The sequence below is a fragment of the Prunus dulcis genome, chromosome 1, assembly GCF_902201215.1.
Source record: "Prunus dulcis chromosome 1, ALMONDv2, whole genome shotgun sequence".
NCBI lineage: Eukaryota > Viridiplantae > Streptophyta > Magnoliopsida > Rosales > Rosaceae > Prunus > Prunus dulcis.
This window is the reverse complement of record NC_047650.1, coordinates 26,869,009-26,890,907: the sequence shown is the minus strand read 5'-3', so window position 1 is coordinate 26,890,907 and position 21,899 is coordinate 26,869,009. Positions and strand designations below refer to the sequence as shown.

At 38.7% G+C, this 21,899-nt stretch overlaps 4 protein-coding genes across 5 annotated transcripts; 2 read left to right on the top strand and 2 right to left on the bottom strand.

Annotated features, from left to right (window-relative positions):
- Positions 1 to 2,279: 2,279 nt before the first annotated feature.
- On the bottom strand, positions 2,280 to 4,305 carry LOC117614824 (adenylate isopentenyltransferase-like). Its single transcript, XM_034343735.1, has one exon. It carries the CDS (start codon positions 3,843 to 3,845, stop codon positions 2,706 to 2,708), a length of 1,140 nt encoding a protein of 379 aa, XP_034199626.1. The 5' UTR covers positions 3,846 to 4,305; the 3' UTR covers positions 2,280 to 2,705.
- Positions 4,306 to 11,290: 6,985 nt separating this feature from the next.
- LOC117614725 (pentatricopeptide repeat-containing protein At1g08070, chloroplastic) lies at positions 11,291 to 13,284 on the bottom strand. Its single transcript, XM_034343623.1, has one exon. The coding sequence runs from the start codon at positions 13,049 to 13,051 to the stop codon at positions 11,435 to 11,437; it is 1,617 nt and encodes a 538-aa protein (XP_034199514.1). The 5' UTR covers positions 13,052 to 13,284; the 3' UTR covers positions 11,291 to 11,434.
- A 175-nt stretch (positions 13,285 to 13,459) lies between these two features.
- On the top strand, positions 13,460 to 15,741 carry LOC117614082 (caffeoylshikimate esterase-like). Of its 2 annotated transcripts, XM_034342764.1 has the most exons (8): positions 13,460 to 13,774; positions 13,916 to 13,945; positions 14,033 to 14,162; positions 14,327 to 14,473; positions 14,605 to 14,735; positions 14,934 to 15,071; positions 15,162 to 15,260; positions 15,344 to 15,741. In XM_034342764.1, exons 1-8 carry the CDS (start codon positions 13,478 to 13,480, stop codon positions 15,560 to 15,562), a joined length of 1,191 nt encoding a protein of 396 aa, XP_034198655.1. In that variant the 5' UTR covers positions 13,460 to 13,477; the 3' UTR covers positions 15,563 to 15,741. The 2 variants fall into 2 exon arrangements, with proteins under 2 accessions (XP_034198655.1, XP_034198657.1); XM_034342766.1 differs by lacking the exon at positions 13,916 to 13,945 and having other exon boundaries at positions 13,462 to 13,774.
- Positions 15,742 to 16,171: 430 nt separating this feature from the next.
- On the top strand, positions 16,172 to 19,633 carry LOC117615965 (caffeoylshikimate esterase-like). Its single transcript, XM_034345154.1, has 8 exons — positions 16,172 to 16,600; positions 16,727 to 16,756; positions 16,890 to 17,019; positions 17,134 to 17,280; positions 17,379 to 17,509; positions 18,600 to 18,737; positions 18,997 to 19,095; positions 19,226 to 19,633. Exons 1-8 carry the CDS (start codon positions 16,322 to 16,324, stop codon positions 19,442 to 19,444), a joined length of 1,173 nt encoding a protein of 390 aa, XP_034201045.1. The 5' UTR covers positions 16,172 to 16,321; the 3' UTR covers positions 19,445 to 19,633.
- Positions 19,634 to 21,899: the final 2,266 nt, after the last annotated feature.

The window sequence follows — 21,899 nt, the reverse complement described above, 5'->3', positions numbered from 1 at the left end:
AATATTACGGTGGTTCAGTGGTTGTTGTTTTGTGATTTGTGTATGAAATGAATGATGCTTCTGACTTGAGCACAAACAAACAGACATACTCAGAAAGTGTAATAATAATATTTATAATTCTACACGCATGTTTTGTGTTAGTTACGAGAAGATGATCATCATTCATGGTCGATGGTCCCCCAACAAGAGTTTCAATTAATTAATTCAAACTACTTTTCTTAATTAATCTCTCATTTGTACGTGCCATTTCATGCGCATTGCACATGCTTGCTAGCTGCTGCATCTTCCCCGTTTTCAGAAACATTTACCAAATTTTCCAGTTCAGAGAACTTAAACCTGTTTGATCCTAAACCTTTCAACTAATAATTGCTCCCTAATGTCTAATAATAATTCATTCTTCTCAAATATATAATAAGCTGTCATTCACCCATTCTGGCCTCAGACTCAGTTGTTGATTATACAAATCATTTTGAATTTTATGTCCACTAGAAATTGTCCCCCCCCCCTCTTGTAACTTGTATGGCAGCACCATTGCCCACTTCTCTTGTCATTGTCACCCAATTTGCATCCATCCTTCAATAAACAACACAAATCTTCCCTCTCTATAATCGTTCTCATTAGTTATTGTAATTAGCACTAAACACATAGCTTTTCCTTAAAATCTAGTGGTTTGAGTGGCAGAGACACGAGAAACAGTTGCTCTAGCAGAAATTTGATGGGTTCCTTCCTTTCCTAGGCACCCAATTTCATACTAAATAAATTGGTTTTAATAAGAACTCCATGTAATTTGAATTTGGTCCCCACACGGATATGTCATACGAGTACCAACCCAGTTACACGTATTTGGGGTTTTCCCAGAGAAAAGAAAAACAACATTTTCAAGGGTTTGGATAACGACCTTAAAAGGATCATTCATCTCATCCTTAAACCTCACATCATCACATCACATCACATCATATCACATGATCACATCACAAGAAGCTTCTATAACTAATTGTTTCAGAAGATTCAGAACCTTGAACTCAAAAGAATGGCCTTGTTATCTGTAACTGGTGCCCCATCAACAACAGTGCCCAAAAACTCACTTGCTTCAAAACAGAATGTTAAGCTTAAAGTTCCAAGCTTTTAGGGGAAAAATCTTGCAGATAATCTGAATTTGCAATTACAATGTGCTGAGTTTCATCAATAAAACAATTGGGTTCTTTTAAAACCTTTCCACTTGAAATGTATCAACTTAATTGATGTTCTGATGCTCAGAACATTTCATCACTCTGCTGCTGCTGCTGGCAACAAATTGACAAGTCATGACTTCCCATTCTGGGTAGACAATTCCAATTACATGTGTTGATTGATGAAGCAGAGCAGAGCAGAGTAAATGTTGAGAAATGGAAAGAAGGCATCATCCTAGCCTTCACTTCATAGTTCATATCCCTGTCCTAGTTATAGATTAGCAACTCCGCCATTAATATTTGTCAAAGACTCGGGACTTGGGATATCACACACTTTCCAAAATTCTCTCACCCAATTCACAAGGCACAGAGACAACCAGGTCCTCCATCATTCAATTGTTCTTTGAATTGGGTTTTAAAAACTGATTAGCATAATGAGAATCTCAAAAGAATAAACAGAAACTTGCCGGAGGAGGAGACTAAGAACGTGTGTGTGTTTGGTATAATCTAAAAATAAGACGACGGACGGACAAATAGTATGTATCTAATAAGATGTTTCTTTCTTATGTTTTATTTTATCAGATCATTCTGGCATTCTGGCATTCTACAAGATCTAGAGAAGAATCTAGTAAATTACAAAATCTCCAACTCGTTTGCCACCACCTTCAGTCTTCAGACCCCTCACCTCTCACCTCTCACCTCTCTGGCATAATGGCATAATGGCATTTGACATACAGGAACAGGACAGTTTGATTAGATTTCCCCCGGCCCTTTTTCTAGATAGGAAAAAATCAAATGTTAGCTTCAGCTGCTACTGCAACAAATTCCATTTTCAATTGCACGCAAATACCTGACTGACAGACTATTTATTCCCTCATTTTCTAATATAAAATCCAGGCCATTTCTAATTTTCTATGCACAAACTTTGAGTAGTATTGGAAATAATTATTTAGTCATGTGTTTTAGGCTGCAAAAAGCAAAAAGGGCAATCTTGTATGTCATCCTCACCAAAAATATAAAACGAAAAACAAAACAAAAATTTATATGATTCTAGGAACTGAGAAGAGTTGAGTGTGTGATTTGCTCGTTACTAACACACTAAATATGTGATTAAGAGACTTCCTAAACAAATTGATACAAAGACAATTCACAGAATTTTCCTAATTAAGGTTGCGGAATTCAGAAAAACTCTTTTGCTTCCCAAAATTGTTGTCTCTCTCTTTTCTTTTTCTTTTTTTCATCTGTCGGTTTCTTGTATTTGTGTTTTTTTTCCTCTTTTTCCACTTCCTCCCAAACCAAAAATTTGTAACCCACTCCACTCTTCATGTTCTATTCTACTACACAGTCGCATTGTCCCGACCTCAGTCCTCAAGTCCCCAACCCCCCCCTCCCCTTTTTTTTTTTTTTTTTTTGGGTGCATATGGGAATTGGGAAGTAGAGGCACAGAGGAATCTTTCCCCAAAATTGTTAACAAACTAAAAACTCGGAGGAATTTTTTTTAAAAAATAGGTGTATAGCTGGAAAAAGCTGGAAGACCTACTCCTCCAAGAAGCGCTTCACAACCTTCACGCTCGTTTTGACAACCTGCCTCTCCCATATCTCTGACCACCTCTTTCCGTCGTCCTCATCCGACGACGTCGTCGCAACCACCGCCCTAAATGCGTCCGTTGCATCTAGCCTCTGTAGTTCCCACCCTCCTCCCTTCAGCCGTAGGATCTTACCTATCTGCCTCTTCGCCAGCTGACACGTGTTGTCCTTGATCGCCCTCACCGCCTCTTCGTATGCTCCCCTCCGCTCCCGATCATCACCCTCCCCGCCTCTCCCCTGCGGTGGATACCTTTTAAAATACCTAGTGAACTCGGGAACCCCAATCGCCTTTCTCAACGCTGTCTGACTCGCCGTCGATTCGTCTTCGTCCTGGCGATCCGGGTCGCAGAACTCGGCCAACTCGTCCAACATCCCAGAGTCGAGCATTTCGTCCACTCGCTTGCACAAGTACTCCGTCAAGACCGCCAACGACACGTCCACCCACAGAAAACAGCAATTATACCTGAGCTCGGAAGAGACAGAGCCATTGAAACCCGGTTCGAAGACATTGGAGCCCGGTTCGAACCGGTCCACGAGGAGCGCATGAATGAAGGAGTTGGAGCCGCCGACGAGCATCGGCACCTTCCTTCGATTCGTAATGCTGGAAATGGCTTGACCGGCGACTGCGCGGAATTGGGAGGGAGTAAAATCGCCGTGGCGAGGGTCGAACTCGCCGAGGAGATGGTGGGGGACGCCGAGGCGGTCGGGGATGGGAAGCTTGTTGGTGGTGATGTCGAGGCCGGCGTAGAGTTGCATTTTGTCGGAGTTGACGATTTCGAAGGAAGGGAAGCGGGTGGCGAGGTCGAGGGAGAGGCGGGACTTGCCAGCGCCTGTGGCGCCCATGATAATGAGAAGCTTGTCCTTGCGCTGTTGTTGCTGTTGTCGTTGGCGTGGGGTGGTGGGGCCGGAGGCCATGTGGGCCCAGCGGCGGGGCTTGTTGTGGGGGAGAGGATGATGATGGGAAGGAGTGGTAGGGCAGAGGTGGTTGACCGGCGGTAACAAGTGGAAACGAGAGATGTAAGAATATAAATTGAAATTGAGATTAGAATAATGGTGGTGGGAGTGAGTTGGGAAGGGATGAAGTGTCATAGGAAGAGAAGGACAGGCTGTGTGTTTTGGTGAGCTGGGTATAATATGACCTGCACTGCACACACTGTTCACGCTTATACGGAATGGTAACGGAAGAGAGAGAGAGAGTGCTTGTTATAATTTTTGTGTGGGTGGGGAAGGTACAGACTAATTTGTCCACTGCTGCCTCCCTGGTCGACGATGGATATAACGATGATCAGTACTAGTAGTCAGGACAGGACAGTACAAAAACCTGTTGGTTAATGATGGTGGTGGCGGTGGTTGCGGTGGCGGTGGTGGAGGAATAATGATCATATAGTATTAAAAGACCAAGACGAAACGACTTAGGAGTATGAAGGAAACGGCAGTGGGATATGGAAAAGCGGAGTGGTGTTTTTTGCCTGGAGCTGTTCTCTACTGGGCTCTTCATGCCCGTATCCCAGTTTGTTCATACTCGCCCTCTCCGTGCTTCTCTGCTCTCTCTCTCTCTCTCTCTCTCTCTCTCTCTCTCTCTCTCTTTGTGCGTGTGTGTTTCTGCCTTTTATTGGCTCTTCCACCATCCCCCATGCCATACCTTTCTCTTTATATATATATATATATACAACCCTTCGCTTTAGTGCCATAACTTGTCAACATGTTTTTATATTTTCTTCTTGACAAAGTTAAAATATAAATAAATTTAATGTAAGCAGCTTTTAACTCAAGTGATTAAGAGGAATTTCCTCTTCAGCTTATATATAAAATAAAATAAAAAAGCAAAAATGGGTCATGTTCTTCACTAGTTCACCATACTCACTCTCAACCATGGGCCCGTTAAAAGTAGAATACAAGTGCAAATACATACCAAATTCTAATAGTTGATAACAGACATTATTTGAACATTTTTTATTAAATAATAACGATTAAGGTAAATAACAAGCATCATATATATGAAATTTGAAACACACCGAATTTATCTCTTCCTTAAGAACATGACACACATCAATTCCTCAGTCATGTTCAACCAATAACCTTTTTCAACACAAAAGTCATATACTCATATTCTCAAGTCAAATCAAGTTAAAAGAATTATTTTTTTTCAAACAAAAAACAGAGATTCAATTCAAGCATTAGGTTTAGAGAGAAAACTGATGATGCATGAATTTGCATATTGGTAGTAAATGAACTATATAATGGCATTATTATTATTGTCAAAGTATCACGAGAATTCAGTACAAGATGAATGTTTTTATTTGTAACTTGTTATATTATTTTATTTGAAGTCTTCGAAGCTTAATTATTACTCTCTCACCCTCTTTTTCTCTTGACCTTTTAATATTGCATAGTCCAACCCTTCCGTAACGATCAGATGCATGCTCCTAACCCTTTTATGCCTTAAAACCCCAGTTATTATTAATGGAGCAGAATTTGACGTTACAGATAGAGATAGAGAGGTTGCTGGATGCCATCAAGGGTTCAAAGCCTGCTGGCCCAATAATGGTTCTTGTTTTCAATAATAATCTTGATTTTTGTTCTTAATAAGGTTGAGATTCTACTCCTCCTCCTCATAACATATGTGATGACGAGAACTCATTTCTCTCTACTCAAAATGTGTTGAGAGAGAGACAAGAGTGACTTGTACTCAAAATCCATGTTATTTCTATGGTGGAAAATTATGTTCAAACAAGGGGGTTTCTAAATATTCTCGATTGCGTGCACATACACTACACCCCCGTTCAGTGTTTGCCAGTAAGTTCACCCCAACCCAAATTGTGTTCCCTTCTTTATTTTTTTGGCTTAAATGCTAAAATAGTCCCTGTGTTTTATCTTGTTAGCCAATTTAGTCCATGTATTTTTAATTTAGCTAATTTGGTCCTTGTGTTTAGCACTATTAGCCAATATGGCCCATTCTGTTAAAATTGCTGTTAAATAAACATGATAATTCTTTTTTTCTTCTTCTTCCTTTGAAAACCTATAAATTTTGTTGGAATTAATTTATAAAAATTGAATTAATTTAAAAACATATTAAAACTTCATTAGAACTAAAACATAGCATTAGAAAAAAGATTTTTTAAAAAAAAAACAGGATGGGCACAGGGCTACTCAGCAATGTGGTTAGAGGGAGTGGGGCGATGACTGCATGATGAAGATTCTACTGGGAGATGGTCAGGAGTTAGGGATTGTTCTTGAGAGAGAGAGAGAGAGAGAGAAAGAGAGAGAAGGGGAGGGGTGGGGGTGGGTGGCTGTGACTTGGGGAGTTGCGGTTTTTGCGTGTGGGTGAGTTGTTACTGGGGAGAAAGGGTGTTGCTGTTGTCCTTTGTTTTTAATTGCTTTTAGCTTTTAAATCTTATTTTTATTTCATAATTATTTATTTTATTGATTGAATTCAAATATTTATATTTTTTATTAATATTTTAACAGAAGTTTAACGAATTGGATTACATTAGCTAACGGTCCAAAACACAGGGACCAAATTAGCCAAATTGAAAACACATGGACTAAATTGGCTAACGGGCTAAAACACAGGGACCATTTTAGCATTTAAGCCTAATTTTTTTGAATTTTTTTTAGGAGATTCATTATAATACACAATATAGGAGTCCAAATTATATAATTGAAAAAAACTATATATGAAATGGACTTTAAAAACACACTCAAAGTCCATTTACGACATAACAAAAAGTCTTTTAACTTCTTTTAAATTACAAAACTGTCATTGATTTTTTAAAACAAACCCAACCCAAAAACCTCATAAAAAAAGCCCAAAACACTCAATAGAGCATCAAAGTAATTTAATAATTAAAATTAAATTCAACATGGCCAGCTGACAAATCTGTCCTCTTTTTTTTTTTTTTTTTTTTTTTTTTGGTATGGGCATATTCTAATGTGATTCATTAATTCACTAAGTATATGTATTATATATCCAGTTGTATTTTTCTGGAATTTTTAATTCCCTTCCATGGTTACGATAGGTAGGTTTGGTAGCAATATATGTTATGTTTGCCGGCCAGTGGAAGTTAGATGACGCAAACATGAACCAGGAAGGATTTTAGGATTTAGGATATGGATACATTTGGCCACCTGGAAGTAGATACAATCATCCTAAAATAATAATGTTAAGTTAACCAATGAATCTTATTACGAGCTAAATTAGCAGCAAGCAAAAGAACAAAAACAAGATGAATTCGCCGGACTTATATTATGTTATGACATAGGAAAGATTAATATATATATATATATATATAAACAAACATTGGGCCGGGGTTTCTTATGATCACGACTGTGTTGTGAATTGTGAACATGCCTCTGTATATGAGTGCTGAATGCGAGCGTGGGCTTGACTTGAGCTTGACGATGGCGTAGGTGATTGGTGGTGTGTGTTGTGAGGCTCTTCACGATGACAGAGGGCGTGACTCTCTCTCTCTCTCTCTCTCTCTCTCTCTCTCTCTCTCTCTCTCTCTCATGGCCCTATGCATATATTAATGCGTTATGTTGCGCCATATGGTTACATGCTTGCTTTTATGTTTCGGCCTTGTTCTTGCTTGTGTTGCATTTCTACAATCTCTCCGTTTAAAGCATCCCTTCCATTAGTTCATTATTGATGTTTTTTCTTCTTCTAAGGATACGTTGGTAATATCGGCCACCTTTGAGAAAATGAAAATTAAGAGAAAGATTATGTTTTTAGTATGATTAATCGCCAATGGTCTTTGTATCATGTCAAACTCATCATTTTGATCCCTAAATTTCAAAATCAATTAATGTTGTCCTCATTCCCTTGCTCCGTACAACAATGTCATCCACGATGTCAATTCAGTTTAAAATTCTATAAAACGGAATGATGAGTGTGGATTGGAAAAAGAGTGAGGGGTAGACATCGGCTAGAGAAGAGGGGGCGGGCATGGGGAGTGTGGATTGGGGGAGGGGGGGATAAAAAGAGAGGGGTGATAATGGGTGAGAGGAATTTTCAATGAAATTGACTCGAGAATGATATATTAATGTACATGATAAGAGAATAAGGATGACATTGATTAGTAAGTTTAAGAATCAGAATGATGAGTTTGACATGATATAAGGACCACATAGACATATGATATAAACTTATAAAAGAAATAGTTAAATTGTAAACCAATTATTTTTTTGATACCATTCATATCTAGGCGAATCTAATGTTGCAATAAAAAATAAAATGAAAAGCCAAGTATAAAAGCAATCATGAATCCCCAACTTATGCAGAGTCATTTCAAGAAGAAAAGAATGGCATCGAGTATATTAGCTGAAAGCTGAAAAGGGGGTCAGATAATTGAACTGCTATATACCTTACAAGCATGGCCTTGCATAGCATGCAGTAGTCTTTACACGATATTGTCCTCGTTATGTCATTGTGTGGGAAGGGAAAGTATCACGTCTCTAAAATAAAAGAGACAAACGTTGTTTTGTACCATTTAATCAAATCGAACATGCAGGAATTGATAGGTGTCACATCGGACTAACAGACGAACTCAGAGACAAATAATAGACGTGTAGAAATGTGGCGGCCGGGCTGGATATCCTATATCATAGGATTCACATTAATTTAGCCATAACTAGTTAAAATGTGTCCCCAACATCTGTAGAAATGTGCTCAGCTTATACAAGAGAAGTGCTAGATTTTGATGTTCACGTATCAAATGCATCAAATGCGCTATTGACACGAATACTTATATCATAATTTCGAAAAAGACTATATAAATCTACAAAGCAAAGGGCTGATTTGGTGGTTGGTGCAGCAGTTTTTTTCTTCACCTTCCTTGCATACGATCTTGTAAAGTCGGTCAGTCCTACTATAGTATCATTCGGGAGTTGGTTTGGGGTTTGCCGCGCCCCGATTGTTACATTTTTAAAAAGGTTGAAATTTTCAAAAGCCAAAGCCAATAGCAAGATGGGTGCATGTAGAAATTTGGTAATGGGGGATTAGAAATTCTAGGTTTTAGATTGTGCATGAGTGTTGCAAGATTTAGAAGCCCAAAGATCCAAGTCGGTGTTGAAAAGGTGGGATTGAAATCATGATCAGCATTGAACGCTCTCCCCTTGGTACGAAAATTTCTAACTAAATAAACTACAATTTGCACTGGATCCCCCCGAACCATGACAGTAGATATGACTGAGCCTGACGGCAAGGAATAAGACATGGCGATGCACAACTTTAATGATTTATATCTTTAAAAGGAGGAGAATTTTAAGCTTGCAGGGATCCTCATAACGACTTTTAGGTTTCGATGGGCCTCAGTCAGTCTTATCTTTTGATTTATTTATTATATACTACAATTGAATTGAATATCCTTTTTTAAATTAATCATCTGGAACGATATGGATTACGGCCCCTTTAAGATTTGATCGTGGCGGGGCTTAGTCGATCCATCGTATTATTAGTAAGACTCATTTGGATGTTGAGTATTTTTTTTATCTTTTTCTTTCTAAATCTACGCATGCAGTTCATTAAGCAGCCAACGAACCGCATGCTACGCGTGCTCTGAAGAATACACGTACTCTTGCTACACCAAGATGATATCAAGTCTTAATAAGATAAGTAAAGTGATTACTAAAAGCTACATAGACCCACACTAGAAGAATTTAAGATTGTGTCAAATGTGATTTGATCGTGGCGGAAGAGCTTTTCGATGCGACATCATTTGACAATGTGACCGTCCGTAACACCAAATACTTTTTTCATAAAGTTATAAGCGATAGGGATATATAATACTTTTCATGAAGTTCCTAACAAATTTAATTCAAAACGTATAAAAATAGCTGATTAAGTTGAGAAACTCAATAGGAATCCAAAGATTTGTTAATTAAACTGACATCAACATCTAGCCAATCATACATCAGCAATCCTAACTCGTGTACTATAGTACAACTACGTACCTAAATTAAAGGCATGACAATCGGACACATGTACACATACACACACACACATTATAACAATTTTCCATGTGTGTAGCTGATAGCTGTACCTACTTCTCTGGCTATGAAAACGGGAAATGATAATCATGCCACTGAGCTGAGCGGCCAACGATTTTCCAACTGGTTGACTGTTGAATGCTTTTTCAAGTTGGAAAATCACCAAATAACTCTACTTAGTGACTTCATTTTCATTTAGTTTCCAAGTCCTCCACAAAATTTGGCCAAATATAGTGACGTGCGCTTCTCCATCAGCAAATCAGAGATGTGGATTCAATTCCCTCCTTTCCTCGTCGTCGTATGTTTGATCCGTTCAAAATATTTGCCTGTGTCTAATCAGTTTGGTTTGGTTTCACTTCCTACACTGTCATGTGAAGATCAATGTTCCGTGTTTTTATTTTTGGTGGGTAGAGGAACAAAGATTAAATCAATCGGGTCCGCAAGTTTTGGATTTCATTTTACATCAGAAGAGAGGCAGCCGTTGACTATTTATTACTACAAGCCACCCAACTACTCATCATCAACTCCAAATCACAGCCCTCAATTTTACTTTACTAATAAATCACATGCATGATGAAAGAGACCAGATTATATAAATAAATTACCCAATTATACTCCTTTATTTGTTTTTCTTTTGGTGAACGACACGGGTTATGCTTTTCTTTAATTACACAAACTTGTTTAGATTTTGTCCACTTGGCTTAATCACTGCACTTGTTGCTCATCTAGACTTGGGCCGCCGCACTTATCATGATCAAGTGTTTTGTTTTGTTTTTTAAGAGAAGATTAGGTAATTAAATCGTTATTTAAAGCTAAACTTAATACGTACAAAGCATGTAATGTTAGTTTATGGAGTTTGCAAGATGGGTTTCGTTTTATATTTAATATTTAATGTTTAATTTAGAGACACACAAGTGTCCAATTTTTTTTTAGAATGAGAATTCATTTATAAAACCACAGTCCAGTTCATACATGGTATTTTTATAATTTGAGCTCTTATATTGAGTATAATAGTAAATCTATCAATTATTTATTCATAAATTTATCAACTTATAAAATTACATAAAAATATATCTATACCCAAAAACAAGTCCAAGTAGCCATTAATTTTTGTTATCGGTGAAAATGGTATGTGGGTAGGGTGGCTAACAATATGTGACAGTGAGATAGTGATAGATGCAAAAGACAAATGACCAAGAGGTCCGCGGTCGAAGGGTTAATTGGGCTTTTTCCTGATCGGTGGATGCAGCCCAATATGATGCCACAGGCCCAAGTGTGCAGTCCAAGCCTAACTAGCAGGCTGACCCCTTTCGGCCTTTAGCCCGTCTACAAGACTTGGATAGCTGTCAGCTAGGAAACCACACTAGATCAAAGAGAATTGCAGAGAAAAGTAGCGGATGAGCAGCAGTAGCTTCTCTACTGTTAATGTAATACATGGTGACATTCTAAGTAGCAAACGTCATTTAAATTCTTATAATCCAAAAACATTGAAGCATATATATATATATATATATATATATATATATATATATAAATGAGTAGTGGTTCCACCTTTCCTCTTCTTTTCCTGGTTAAAGAGATAATACCTCAGTTTCCTTCAACAATGATATAACCTGACCATATGTTACAAGTTACAGGGTTGCAAAATCTACAGAAACAAATTAATGTTTCCCTTATCCTGGTTTTGAACCCTAGGCTCCCTGCCCAAGATCCAGAAAGTCTGGTACATATCCAGATGATTTTAGCAGTTTCGTCAATCCCCTCAAGGCTCCATATATTTCTTCAGTCTCAGGATGCCTATCATCTAAGGAATAGAACTCAACCACACCATCATTGGCCTCAATAAAGCTAACACCCGGGACTTTTTTATACCCAGTATCCCTCATTGCAACTTTTAATCTCGCCAAATCTCTCCATCTCCCAAGATCACCATAAATATTTGAGAGCATGACATAATTTGCAGGGTTTTTCGGTTCAAGTTCAATGAGACGTTCAAGAGCCAGCTCTGCAAACTCAATGTTTTTGTAAATCCGACATGCCCCTAGTAAGGCAGCCCAAATAACAGCATCTGGTTCCATTGGCATCTTCCTCACAAAGTTCATGGCCTGGTCCAAAAGACCCGAGCGTCCCAGCAGATCCACCATACAACCATAATGCTCAATCTGTGGCACAATTGAGTAGTCATCAATCATTGATTGGAAATACAAAAGGCCATCTTCGACCAATCCAAGATGTGTACAAGAGCACAAAATGCCTATGAAGGTGATCCCATCTGGGTTTTCTCCATAATTCTTCATCTGGCGAAACAAATTTAAGGCATCCGCCCCACGTCCGTGCATTGCCAAGCCACAAATCATAGTGTTCCAGGTAATTAAATCCTTGTTATCCATGCTCTTGAACACGTCAAGTGCAGTATCAATGATCCCACATTTTGCATACATGTCAATCAAAGCATTCCCAACGAAAACATTTCTCTTGTACCCAATGCTCTCTGCATATACATGTACCCACTTACCCAAATCAAGAGCTCCTAATCTTGCACATGCCGACAACACAGTCACTAAGGTGGCATCATTAGGAAGCACATCACCCTCGCTTAGCATCCTCTTGAAAGATCCCAGAACTTGAAAGAAACGTCCATTACGTACATATCCTCCAATTAATCCATTCCAAGAGAAAACATTCCTCTCAGACATCTCTTCAAACAACTTCTCAAAAGCATCAATCTCCCCATTACTTGCATAACCATTCAAAACGGTATTCCAACCCATCACATCTCGTCTTGGCATGTCATCAAAGAGTTTTCTAGCTGCCACCATATCCCTCAGCTCAATATAACCTGAAACCATGGTGTTCCACAACACAATATCACGTTCCGGAGCCAAATGAAAAAGGCGCTGTGCAGAAACCATATCACCACACAAAATGTAACCATTAATCATGGAAGTCCAAGCAACCACATTCCTCTCGAACATCTCACCGAACACCTTGTAAGCAGCTCCAATCACTCCCCCAGCCGCATACATTTCAATCAGCGTCGTTCCCACATATGGGTTTGCTCTAAAACCACCTTTTATCACTACACAATGCACCTCTTCACCTTCTACCAACCTTTTCAGTCTCCCACAAGATTTAATCACAACAGGAAACGTGAAGCAATTGGGCATTATATCCATGCTCTTCATCCTTCCAAACAATAGTATAACTTCTCTATGACTCTCATTCTTAGCATACCCTCTGAACATTGCATTCCATAAAGCAAAGTTCGGGTCCGGAATTCCATCGAACACTTTGTGGGCATACGCCATTTGCTTCAGTTCGGCGCATGCTGTAATTAGTTTTGGGGCGATATAGTGGTTGTGCGAGAAGCCGTGGGTGATTATCTGGGTCTGTGTTTGGCGAAGTTGCTTTGTGGCCTTACATGATTGCAAGAGTGAGATGAACTTCTCTTCGAGAAGTCTGTGAGGGGGCTTTTGGGCCAATTCATGCAAAATCTTCGCTATTTTGTTTTTTTATCACAAGGTTATGTTTGAGCGGGAGAACCAACTGTTTCTGAAAACTTCAATAGGGCAATATCAAATTATACTTTAATTTTACACCCAAAAAAAATAATTTCTAATTTCCAGAAAATAAATTATAGTGCAGCGCACGTGGTCCACTCTGTTTGACTAAAACCAGAGCTATGACCGTCAAACTTGCATCCACTTCCCATAAACTATTCCATAATTACAGCCATGAACCTTTCGCTTACTCTGAGTTTCCGACCAACGGAGCCTTCTCTGTTTCACTGGAAATCCTTCTCTCCGATCAAGTATCCACAAAAACAGCACGTACCCATTTTTCATCAACCAAAATTGGACCCAAGAAGAACTCAGTTCAGGGTCACGGCTAAGAGACCGTCGCCAATAGAAGGCTTAAGCGAAGAGATGAGCGCCATGGCTTCGCAGAATCTAGACCATGCACCTGCTCGGAGACGAGTTCGGTCGGCATTCGTTGACGTGCATAAACAGCTTGATCATTGCTTGTTCAAGGTTCGTTCAATTTGATTATGGTCGTGATAGGCTGCTAGCTTGCTGCTTAAACATTTGTAACAGTTGAATGGAATTCAAGTTTCAATTTCAAAATATTAGGAACTCATAATGCGTTTGCTTTCTCCCTCTTGAAAATTTTAGATAGATCATGTTGGCATCAGAACAGAGGAGGTAAGAAACAAATTGACTTCTTTAATTCTTAATTCCACAGATTTAATTGATGATCATTTTAGAACTTGTTGTGGCCATTGTTCGTAGTGGTATGGAAGGAACTCAAAGGGCATGCAAATTTTCTGCAAAAGCTGGTTGCCAAAACTAGATGTTCAAATCAAAGGTGCTTTATGTTTTTGCCATGGGTACGGTAGCACTTGCACATTCTTCTTTGAAGGTTGGTTGCACTGTCTTTCCCTTTACTTATTTGTTTATTAATTTGTTTGTAAATTTGAGCAGCTACTTCCCTGTATTATAATTAATCCAACTAAAAGTTTATGCCAATCTAAGGCCAAAACTTGGAAGTTTTACACATGGTGAGGTTCGAATTTGGATTTTCAGGTATTGCTAAGCGAATTGCTGCATCTGGGTACGCTGTATATGCTGTGGACTATCCAGGTTTTGGTCTTTCTGAAGGATTGCATGGTTACATCCCAAACTTTGATGAATTGGTTGACGATGTTAATGAACAATTTACTAATATCAAAGGTGTGAAATTGCCTAGACTCAATGTTATGCTTCATAGTATTTTGCTGTGATCACTTTGTATTGCAAGTTGCAACTCCTACAAGACAGGCTTGCTATTTGCTAATTGCTAATTGCTTTGTATTACAATTCAGGAAGACCTGAAGTGAAAGGTTTGCCCTTCTTTATAATGGGAGAGTCCATGGGCGGAGCTGTCACTCTCAAGATTCATCTAAAAGAACCGTCTAAATGGGATGGAGTAATCCTTGTAGCTCCAATGTGTAAAGTAAGCTCCTTCTCTTTCTTTGTTTTTTGTTTAGTTTTCACTAGCAAATTGTGTTTCCGTGTTTACATGTTCCTCTCCATCTCCATTGCTGCGCAAACTAGTGATAATGTTGGTTTCCTTGGCTGATTTAGTTACATTCGGACTTCTCATTCTTGGATCACCAACTGAATATTTGTCTGTTGACTTTGAGTTGCCAAGATTGCAGAGGACGTGATGCCTCCAGCAATAGTTCTGAAGCTATTAGCACTCATGTCTGAAGTTTTGCCTCAGGCAAAACTCTTTCCCCAGAAAGACATGGCTGGCCTAAGCTACAGAGATCCGAGAAAGAGAAAAACGGTTAGCCCTTTCTGCACTTCTCCATTTAGTTGGTTGATCAACTGAAGCTGAAACAATAGTTAAATTGTGATGTTAATTTTCTCTCTTTAGGCTGGTTACAATGTGATTTCTTACAAAGACCACATGCGATCAAGAACAGCTGTGGAACTGCTGAAGGCCACAAGTGATATAGAAACACAGTTGGATAAGGTCGGTTGCCCTTTGTGCTATTCTGTCATGCCCTTTCAAAAATACCAGCAGCATGACTTAACTAGTTTCTGGAGATTTTGCAGGTTTCAGGGCCATTGCTAATTCTTCATGGAGCGGCAGATAAGGTGACCGATCCTTTAGTGAGCCAGTTACTTTATGAGAAGGCCTCTAGCAAGGATAAAACTTTGAAGCTCTATCAAGATGGTTATCACTGCATTCTTCAAGGGGAACCTGATGACAGAATTTTTACTGCCCTAGATGACATTGTAACATGGCTTGATTTTCGGTGCTCCCCCAATTAAAATTTACGATCATTTACAGCATCCTTTCACATTTTCCTTTTAAGATTTTGATAAGATGCCAGTGCTTGAATTGATAGTGGTAAACGCCATAATTTGATGAGTTAAAGGGACATATCAAAATTCTCATGTACTCTTTATGAGAAAGACTTCTATGAAACGGAGATATCACTATTTTGTTATACCCAACGAATGACGCTATGACATGCATAATAACACTTCCACGTGACATAACATTATTGATCGAAAATAGCAAAACAGTGTTATCTTGATTGGAACAAAGTTTTTCTCCCCTTTTACATGTAACTACAAAAGTTGAACTTGTAGGTAGGCCATAGATTAGCTGGTTCCATTTATTGTCGATTTATAAACTTTCCAAGAAATCTCGTACCATAATTTGTAATATTACATAACCCTTTTCAGTTTTTTTGTTCTTCCCCAACAAAAGAAAAACACTAGTTCAAAAGGGTACAGTTGAACAGCTGTCGTATCCTTATAAAGTATCTATATAATTAAATTTCCTATATATAAGCATTAAAAAAAAATAAAAACAACCAGAACTAGGAGGGATCTCTCCACTCCGACCAAAAGAAAAATATTTAAGCGCGTGCTCCATGTGCATCTTCTAGGAAAAGTGACGTGCACTTTGGATGGACAAAACAAAAGTAGAAATAAAATCGAAGTGGTGCACTTCGGCTCGTTTCAAAGGCTCACTGGAGAGCTCCCTGTCTGTGTTTGACGTTTTCCTCACTGACCTCTCTAATGGACCTTTCCCGTGCTCTGAGATACCAACCTCTTAAGCTTCCTTTGTTTCCTCCTCAATTCCAAAACCCAATCAACCATCTTCATCCAAAGCCCACATTTTTAGTCCCCAGAGGAACTCGCCTAATGGTTACCGCCAAGAAAAGGCCACCCATTGAAGGTGTAAGTGAGGAGCTGAACTCGATCGCTAACCAGAACCTCGACTTTGCTTATACTCGCAGGCAGGTTCGATCCGCTTTCGTTGAGGTCCAACAACAGCTTGATCATTGCTTGTTTAAGGTTGGTTTCTTTTAATTGTGATCATCATCTTAACCTTTACTTTACCAGCCTTTGATTCGTTGAAACTAAGTAACGGTAATTAATGCTTTTATTTGTTCTTCTTATTTGGAATGGATTGGCGGGTAGTTGGCTCCTACTGGGATCAGAACAGAGGAGGTAAGAGTTAATTTTGTTTACCCGAAATTGTTTGGAAAGTAGAAGCTATCTACATTGTATTTAATTTTGCAAATGCTCCATTTGTTTGCTGACAAAATGCAAGTATGGATTGCTACTGTTATTGGGTTTGTAGTGGTACGAAAGAAATTCGAGGGGATTGCAAATTTTCTGTAAAAGCTGGATGCCAAAACAAGGTGTTCCAATTAAAGGTGTTTTGTTTTTTTGTCATGGGTATGGTGATACTTGCGTTTTCTTCTTTGAAGGTTTGTCATTATGCCATTCCATTAAGTATTGTGTAATCAGTGTGAAATTTTTTTCTATGTTCCTGATTTTAGAAGGTTTAGTTCACTTGATATCCGTCAAGTTTGGATTTTCAGGTATAGCCAGGCGAATTGCTGCATCTGGGTACGCTGTATATGCCATGGACTACCCTGGTTTTGGTCTTTCTGAAGGATTGCATGGTTACATTCCAAGCTTTGATCAATTAGCTGATGATGTGATCGAACAGTACACAAAGATTAAAGGTATGACACTGATCCTAGCTTAGTCTTAGCATCTCTATCATCTGATATTGCAAACTTTACACTAATCAAACTATTATTTTCAAAATTATGATTGACAGGAAGACCAGAGTTGAAAGGGTTGCCCCACTTTATATTGGGGCAGTCCATGGGTGGAGCCGTTACTCTCAAAGTTCACTTAAAGGAACCATATGCATGGGATGGAGTTGTTCTCGTGGCCCCGATGTGTAAAGTAAGCCCACGTTGCTCCAATATGCACATTAGTGGAACCAAATTTAAGATTCATTCATTTCAACTTCAGTTTCCTATTAATATGAAGTTCTGTAATCTCATGCACTTCGATTAAATTTAAAGCTTACCATGTAGAAAACAAACTTTTCAGTCTCTATGTTTTTCTTCTGATGAATACTTTAACAAAGAGCTTCCAGAATTCATATTAGTAATTACCTGAGTTTGCAGAATTCATATTGATTTAGTTACCTAAAGAATCTTAAATTTTTTTTAATTTTTAATAGTATCTTGTGCCACCGTTGGGTCATTGCTTGCTTCGTAGGAAGTTTCCTTGTTTGCATTTTTATTGTGTGTTGAGAATTCAGGGAAAGTGAGTGGGCAGGAAAGATAGAAATAGGTCCTGAATGTTTGGAGTGTATCCTACTGATGGTTCATCAACTAAAAATGATAGCATTTACTAGAGGCGTCATCAGGAATTTGCACAACTGGCACCTGCCGATTTGGAGGCTGGGGATTACAGTCTTCAGGAATCAAAGACCTCCATGTTAGTTCTTGGAAGACAAGAACTAGAGGACATTTCTGGGGAGGCCTCTACTGTGGCTACCAAGTTAGGACCCTCAAGTAGTATGTAAAACTCTACTGGAATCAATCAGTCTTGGGAGGAGGAATGAGCTCACAGTGCCCCTATCTGTGTGTATTGGAATATAAGTTTCTGCATCTTTTGATGTCTACCTTCTCTTTCTTATTCTTTCCACATGACTCATGCTTCGTTTAAAGGAAGTTTTACCGTCTTACACAAACAACTTAACAGGAAAAGATGAAGGATATCAAAATTGTTAGAAGAAAGCTGCCATTATTTCAACATGACCCTGAATACAACATTCGTATACACTCGTAAACAGACATATGTTAAATAGTCTGAACAACAGAAAAAGAAACTACTTACAGAAGATACTGCTGATTTCTTGTATGCGGATTTTCTTATTGTGTTGATTTCAGAAGTTGCAAGACCTAATTTTGTGTCTACAAATGCACTTTAGAAGTTGCAGATTTTCATCATGAAATTTTTTCTGACCTTGAGTTGCTGAAAGATTGCAGAGGATGTAACGCCTCCAGCAGCCGCTCAGAAGATATTAATTCTTATGTCAAAAGTTATGCCGAAAGCAAAGCTTATCCCACAGAAAGATTTAGCTGAGCTGGCTTTCAGAGATCCAATAAAAAGGAAAATGGTTTGTCTTTCATTTCCTCTACCAATGTAAATGCACTTGTATGAAAATCTGATGGAGATGACTGTTGTACAATAGTAAAGTTTCTCTACCAGTGAAACAGGATAAAACTATCTATTGCCTAGCCATTCAATTAGAACTCCCCACATTTCTAATGATAAATTTCTCCTAATGAGAAAATCATATCTAGACTACAAGTTCTCTTTATCTGCTTTTAGAGGATTGAGTTTTAGTATTCAAAGCTTTGCTCATCCCTTATCAGGCTGTTTACAATGTGACATGCTACAATGATCACGTGCGGTTGAAGACTGCAGTGGAACTTCTATATGCTACCAAGGATATTGAGATGCAAGTTGAGAAGGTCAGTTCCCTTTCGTGTCTGATGTGCATCCCTTCTTTTGTCATTTTCTGACAGAGTATTTTAGCTCCTACGTTATGTAGCGATACCTTTCATTTGATGCCATGGGTTAACCAAATTTGAGATATGTCAGGTTTCATCTCCACTGCTAATTCTTCATGGAGCAGCAGATAAGGTGACTGATCCCCTAGTGAGTCAGTATCTTTATGAGAAGGCCTCTAGCGAGGATAAAACCCTTAAACTCTACCCGGAAGGTTATCATTGCATTCTTGAAGGAGAACCTGATGACAGAATTTTTTCAGTCCTTGATGATATTATCACTTGGCTTGATTCCCGGTGTTCCCTGACATAGATGTTCTCGTTGAATCTGTGGCATTGCCATTTCATCTATTGCGTTTTTTTTTTTCATAAAAAAATTTCTGGTGAAGAATAATGGATTAATATATAAAATAAATTATGTAAATTTAAATAATACATCATTGCATGTCCATCCGTTGTGTTCATTCTTCTGTTGTATGCAACGTGGGAAATGTTCCATCTATTTTTGCTTCCTCTTGAAATGCGGCAAATCTGAAAATACCTATAGACCATATGGAAATAAATCTCCTATTTATAATTTCATAGAGAACCGTCTCATTTCTATGTTTTGGATTGAGTTTTGCATGAGAGTTTTGTCTCTCAAATCCCTTGATTGATGTCTTACAAATAGGAATAGCCATCACTTGTTGATATCGTTGATGCAAATGAAAATTATCAAATAGCAAAATGATTTAAAATTTTAATTCCCTTGATAAAAGCTGTTCTTAAGTGTGGTGTTTACGTCTAATCATCCTTTAAAAGCTTCTCACGTTAAATTGAGTTTAGCTTAGCTTTTTAGCCTTAAGGGAGCGTCTAGACACAGCTTTTGCTAATTATGAATGGCGATCAATGTTCCCAGATTCAAAAGTTTTTCATCTGGAACCCAGCCGGTCCGATCATTTACCCATTATGCTCTCCCTGTGCCACCACAGTACTACGCACAAAAGGTCACGTCCTAGTTTTTAGTTTGAGAGCATGTGGACTCAACATGAGGATTGTGAGAGAATTATTACTGCTGCATGGAATACATCGGTTGAGGGGAGACTAATGCACCAAGTTGTTGAAAAAATAAAACACACTCGTGTCTTGTTGTTACAGTGGTACCGTTCAGTTTTTTGTGCAACCAAAGGAGAGATAAAACGAGTACATGATAAATTGGGGGTAGTTTGGAATGAGCATTGTGATGAGAGCACGCTTACCACTTATTCAGGTTTAATGCATCAACTTGATTCTGGAAACAACGATCACGAGTGTCTTGGCTAAAGGAAGGAGATCGTAACACTTTCTTTCATCAAAGAGCGTCTGGGCGAAAGCAAAGAAATAAAATCTCAAGTTTAAGGGATGGTAACGGAAACTGGTGTGATATATAGACAGGGGCATTGAAGGGATTGTTCTGGATTATTTCGATAATCTGTTTCCATCCACATATGCTGGCCATGATGGAGAAGTCTTAGCAGCTGTTGAAACTCGAGTTACTAGCACAATGAATGAGACTGCAGCAAAGGTCCTTGCTAACCGGTTGAAGACTATTATGCCCTCTCTCATTTCTCCTAACCAGAGTGCGTTTGCCCTTGGTCATCTCATCTCGAATAATACCATTTTAGCTGATTTGTCACTTGGAAGAGGGAGATGCGCCAGTTTTAATCATTTGAAAGAGAGGGATTTGGAAAAGATTGCAGAGATGGAAAGGGAGATTTTAATAAAAGTAGTGGCACAGGCTATACCTATATTTACTATGAGCTGTTTCCTATTACCTAAGTACTTTTGTGATGATTTAAACAGGATGATGGCTTCTTTTTGGTGGAATAGTTCAAATGATGACAAGACGATCCATTGGCTCTCTTGGGACAAATTGTGCTTACCAAAGGCAGATGGTGGCCTCGGCTTCAGAAATCTCTATGATTTTAACTTAGCTCTTCTGGCAAAGCAGGGTTGGAGGCTGCTACAACAACCAGATTCTGTAACGGCACAAGTTTTAAAAGCAAAGTATTATTCCCAACCACTCTTTTCTGGAGGCCGTGGTTTCCCCTCATAGTTCTTGTGTTTGGAAGAGTATCTGTGATGCCAGAAAGCTTTTAATTTGTGGTTCTCGATGACAAGTGGAAAGCGGTGAGGAGATAAATATTTGGAGCGATAGATGGGTCCCCCACCATCTACTTTCCAAGTGTTTTTTCATCTAAACCTGCAGATTGTGTCCATACTAAAGTTGCTGACCTCATTCATGATAATACAAGAACATGGAATGTACCTCTCTTGCATAACCTTTTTTTTTTTATTTTCTTGAAGAGGTGGAGCTTATTCGTTCCATTCCCCTAAGCTTGAGGAGGGTAAAAGACAATTTAATACGGAACCTTGATAAGAAAGGCCAATTCACGGTGAAGAGTGCTTATCATGTTGCAAGGAGAAGGACCATGCAGCCAAAGCGAGGAATGCCGCATCTTCTTCCACGAATGGTCATGGTTCTACCGAAATTTGGTCAGCTATTTGGACAACCCAAGTGCCAGAGAGGGTGAAAATGTTCTGGTGGCGTGTTTGCTCTGACATTCTCCCAATATGACAAATTTACAACCAAAAAGAGTAAAAGTTGATCATGGCTGTGTTTTCTATAGTTAGCGGTTGGAATCTGTTGGCGAGTCTTTACTTAGGATTTTGATTCTTTACTATGTTAAGATTTTGGTTACTTACCCATTTATCTAGTCCTATTATAATTGAGATTTATTTCCTATTGT